This window comes from Coregonus lavaretus, assembly GCF_964263955.1.
Source record: "Coregonus lavaretus genome assembly, chromosome: 14".
In the NCBI taxonomy this organism is placed as follows: Eukaryota; Metazoa; Chordata; class Actinopteri; order Salmoniformes; family Salmonidae; genus Coregonus; species Coregonus lavaretus.
The window spans coordinates 30041594-30046983 of record NC_140001.1 but is presented as its reverse complement, the minus strand read 5'-3'; the positions used below and the strand labels follow the sequence as shown (position 1 = coordinate 30046983).

Genomic DNA, 5390 nt, shown 5'->3' with positions numbered 1-5390 from the left:
GTGGGGATGTTTTTCAGCGGCAGAGACTGGGAAACTAGTCAGGATCGAGGCAAAGATGAACAGAGCAAAGTACAGAGAGATCCTTGATGAAAACCTGCTCCAGAGCGCTCAGGACCTCAGACTGGGGCGAAGGTTCACCTTCCAACAGGACAACGACCCTAAGCACACAGCCAAGACAATGCAGGAGTGGCTTCGGGACAAGTCTCTGAATGTCCTTGAGTGGCCCAGCCAGAGCCCGGACTTGAACCCGATCTAACATCTCTGGAGAGACCTGAAAATAGCTGCGCAGCGATGCTCCCCATCCAACCTGACAGAGCTTGAGAGGATCTGCAGAGAAGAATGGGAGAAACTCCACAAATACAGGTGTGCCAAGCTTGTAGCATCATACCCAAGAAGACTCAAGGCTGTAATTGCTGCCAAAGGTGCTTCAACAAAGTACTGAGCAAAGGGTCTCAATACTTATGTAAATGTGATATTTTATTTTCAATAATTTTGCAAACTATTCTAAAAACCTGTTTTTGCTCTGTCATTACGGGGTAGTGTGTGTAGATTGAGATTTTAAAAAAATGTGTGTATAAAGTCAAGGGGTCTGAATACTTTCCGAAGGCACTGTATATACACCTTCTGTGTTTACTGTGTGTATCTTTTGGTAACTCCGGTGTGTGTGTGCATGTTTAGGTTCAGGGTGGTGGTGCGCAGTCTGTCTGCGTTTCTCTCAGTCCAGATTCCCTCAGAGGACCAGGTCCGCCTCCAGCCCAGCACTGACCAGCAGCTGACTGCTAAAGCACAACAGGTACACATACAGTGGCTTGCGAAAGTATTCACCCCCCTTGGCATTTTTCCTATTTTGTTGCCTTACAACCTGGAATTAAAATGGATTTTTGGGGGGTTTGTATCATTTGATTTACACAACATGCCTACCACTTTGAAGATGCAAAATATGTTTTATTGTGAAACAAATAAGAAATACTACAAAAACAGAACTTGAGCGTGCATAACTATTCACCCCCCCCCCCCCAAAAAAAAAATCAATACTTTGTAGGGCCACCTTTTGCAGCAATTACAGCTGTAAGTCTCTTGGGTATGTCTCTATAAGCTTGGCACATCTAGCCACTGGGATTTTTGCCCATTCTTCAAGACAAAACTGCTCCAGCTCCTTCAAGTTGGATGGGTTCCGCTGGTGTACAGCAATCTTTAAGTCATACCACAGATTCTCAATTGGATTGAGGTCTGGGCTTTGACTAGGCCATTCCAAGACATTTAAATGTTTCCCCTTAAACCACTCGAGTGTTGCTTTAGCAGTATGCTTAGGGTCATTGTCCTGCTGGAAGGTGAACCTCCGTCCCAGTCTCAAATCTCTGGAAGACTGAAACAGGTTTCCCTCAAGAATTTCCCTGTATTTAGCGCCATCCATCATTCCTTCAATTCTGACCAGTTTCCCAGTCCCTGCCGATGAAAGGTGTTCTCGGGGTGATTAGAGGTGTTGGGTTTGCGCGAGACATAGCGTTTTCCTTGATGGCCAAAAAGCTCAATTTTAGTCTCATCTGACCAGAGTACCTTCTTCCATATGTTTGGGGAGTCTCCCACCTGCCTTTTGGTGAACACCAAACGTGTTTGCTTATTTATTTCTTTAAGCAATGGCTTTTTTTGGCCACTCTTCCGTAAAGCCCAGCTCTGTGGAGTGTACAGTTTAAAGTGGTCCTATGGACACATACTCCAATCTCCACTGTGGAGCTTTGCAGCTCCTTCAGTGTTATCTTTGGTCTCTTTGTTGCCTCTGATTAATGCCCTCCTTGCCTGGTCTGTGAGTTTTGGTGGGCGGCCCTCTCTTGGCAGGTTTGTTGTGGTGCCATATTCTTTCAATTTTTGAATAATGGATTTAATGGTGCTCTGTGGGATGTTCAAAGTTTCTGATATTTTTTTATAACCCAACCCTGATCTGTACTTCTCCACAACTTTGTCCCTGACCTGTTTGGAGAGCTCCTTGGTCTTCATGGTGCAGCTGGTTTGGTGGTGCCCCTTGCTTAGTGGTGTTGCAGACTCTGGGGCCTTTCAGAACAGGTGTATATATACTGAGCTCATGTGACAGATCATGTGACACAGGTGGACTTTATTTAACTAATTATGTGACTTCTTGTTATGTGAATTATTTAACAAACTATTTTAGTGTCTCTGTGCGTCTCCCAAAAGGTTGTAAGTCTTTTGGGATTTAAGTAACGGCCAGAGTCCCGGTCTGCATAGTCAGAGATATTTATTCATTGAGAATTCTGCCATCACAATTTCAGAGTCCATCTTTTATACTCATACGTCATACAAAAAGAAATCCCTCCCCTCTGTAGGCGGGCTGTAGTTTTCCACTCTAAAACTGCTCTACTGACCTTCAGTTCACACACACATATACACACATGCATACACACATACATACACACACACACACACACACACACACATATCCTACTCCCTGCATTACTCAGTTATTGCCGTTCTCACAATATTCTGCACCATGTTTTCATAACAGTTTCTCCCCTCCCTAAATTGGGAGGCCTCTTTATCTTAGTTTCTCAGTTGTCTTTGTTGTCTGGCCTAACTCTTACTCACATTGCTAAATAGTGGCTCAATGCCATAGCCTTTACTGGTCCTACACTCACACATTTCTAACACATTATACACAGTTTCAGGGTGTAATAATTAGTCATTAATAATTAATCTATCACTTCTGAAGGTAATTGGATGCACCAGATCTTATTTAGGGGCTTCATAGCAAAGGGGGTGAATACATATGTCCCCTGTAGCTCAGTTGGTAGAGCATGGCGCTTGCAATGCCAGGGTTGTGGGTTCGTTTCCCACGGGGGGCCAGTATGAAAATGTATGCACTCACTAACTGTAAGTCGCTCTGGATAAGAGCGTATGCTAAATGAATAAAATGTAAAAATATGCACGCACCACTTTTCCGCAATTTATTTTTTAGAAGTCTTTGAAAAAAGTTATTTTTTAAATTTCACTTTACCAATTTGGCCTATTTTGTGTAGGTCCGTTACATGAAATCCAAATAAAAATCAATTTAAATTACAGGTTGTAATGCAGCAAAAGAGGAAAAACGCCAAGGGGGATGAATACTTTTGCAAGGCACTGTACACACACACATACACACACAACAGTTGCTCAGCTTATGTGTTTCATGTGTGTTTCTAGGCTCTGGTTGTGTTGGAGTCCATGCCCAGCAGTAAACAGTATGCTGATCTAAAGGACTCTATAGGAAAAGCTGTCCAGTTCATCCACTACCCAGGACACTGTCTTAGAGATGGACCTCGCCTCCTTTCTCTGCTGGCCAACCTCCTCTACCCAGACCACAGATACCTCAACATCATACGATAGCAGTGCCAGTTAGCATCGGCTACTACTGTTACACAGTATGCTAAACAGGAAAAGTTAGAAATAGCAATCTATCCTGTGGTCAAAATTAGGGAACTACATTGGGAATATAGTGTCATTTGAGATGTGCACCGATATGCTAGTAGCCTACTAGCCATTGAATGCTGGAGCTGGACTGATAGCCATAATGGACTAGCTCTGACTGGACTGGACTGGATCTCAACAAAGAACATGATTTGACTGTTAGTGATTGTGGGACAACTATAAGTTTATCAGTTAAAGCTCTAGTTTATTAGTGTGTCATACTTAGGCATAGATTCAGTCAGATCAAGCGTTAACCGGCAATAGCCGACAACCGCATAGCTGATGTTTTGGCAGTGTCTGGAGTGTAACTGCGTTGGAGCTGTCAAATCGGTGAGTAGCTGCTCTTGATCATTGTCACGAAGCCACACCCGTCCCACTCACGTTAGTTCAGAATGAAAAAGTGTAGGCTATATAGAAATAATGAAGCTCAAATTGAAAATCATTCGAGATTACATCTCACATTCCAGTGTTCCAACTTGTAAACAAAAAGGCTGCATGGGATTTCTCTTAATGGCAATGCCAGCTTAGGTATAATGCCAGGAGCCACTTGTGGATTTCACAGCTATAAAGCAGTTCCACCTCAGACACTGTCAAAACAACTATGCGGATGTCGGCTAAATCGGATCTGATTGAATAGAGCCCTTACTCTCTGTGTTTGGCTTCCTATTTCTCTCTCTCTCTCACAAATATGCTTTTTTTAAATGTTTGAAAGGTTGTTTCCTTTTATTTTTAATTACTTCAGCAGTTCCTCCACATTTTGCCTATGGCTGATGTTGCAAGTGTTTGATGACAATTATGAAGCAGAGTTAGTATGAGAAACAAACTCTCATACATTACCATAAACCAGTGCCACTGATTTCACTTATTCTCTGTGATCAACATTTAATGATGGAGATTATAACTCATGTTGTTTAAGTTCATCCCCAGTGGTGCATGTGGAGAAAGTTTTTACATAACAGTATTAATTGCCCATATTGAATGCCAGAGGATCAACCCATCAGCTAGGTGGCCTGCTAAGAGTGAAGGGTGAATGGTTGAATTGGCTAAAAGTGCTTTTATTGTTTGTGCCAAATACACTCAACTTATCAATTAGCCTTTGGAGAAACCAACTTGTCTTGTACGCTTTGGAGAAGTACAGTTATTCAGGTAGCGTTCCAAATGGCACCTTATTCCCTTTATAGTGCAATACTTTTGACCAAGGCCTATAGGACTCTGGTCAAAAGTAGTGCACTATATAGGTAATTGGGTGCAATTTGAGACGCAACCAAATATTCCGAGTACTCTGGTATGACGCAGCAGCAGGAACAACAGCAGTGATATGATTGTACAGTATGTAACCTGCCTTACTGTCAGCCTGTGCTTCACTTTGTGGTGACTGTGTGTTGTTAAGGTCCATAAGCGTTTCTGTATGACTCACTGACTATGGGCTGCCAGGGGCTTGCTCAGGGGGGAGCAATGTTATAGGGCGATCAGATAGGTGTAAAACAGACATGACTCCTTGTTCAGTAGTCTAGAATAGGGTCTTGCCCCCCTGAATGTACCCCTCGCTGGCTGGCTATGTGTATAAGATCAGCCTTGTCTACAGGCATGCCTAGCAGAGGATCATAATATACTGATGGGTTATGCGGGGAGTGGATTTGGAAAATAATCACTAGGGAATTCACTCTGGGAACAGTGTTTACACACATTCTCCCCTAATTCCACCCCTAGTGATATAGTGTCTAGAAGTGAAATAATGCAATTTGGATCTGGAATAAATGCTTTTTCTGAAATGAAACCGTGTTTGAGTCTCGTCAATCATGTGTTAATGTGGCTCGTCTGGCACCTCGTCTGTCTGTGAAAGGAGCATGCTGCACTTCAGATGCCGGCGGTCTCCATGGAAATGGGATTGGATAGAACTTAGAGGAGAAGAGAATGGTGTGTACCGTACTGAG

General features: G+C 43.0%; 1 protein-coding gene across 1 annotated transcript in view; it reads left to right on the top strand.

Moving 5' to 3' along the window:
• Positions 1 to 3375, top strand: part of epg5 (ectopic P-granules autophagy protein 5 homolog (C. elegans)) — a gene marked incomplete at its 3' end in the record, with an annotated part of 20672 nt that extends 17297 nt beyond the window's left edge. The window contains 2 exon segments of the mRNA XM_084176374.1: positions 725 to 793; positions 3193 to 3375. Of these exon segments, the coding sequence (XP_084032500.1) occupies positions 725 to 793; positions 3193 to 3375 (252 nt within the window).
• Positions 3376 to 5390: the final 2015 nt, after the last annotated feature.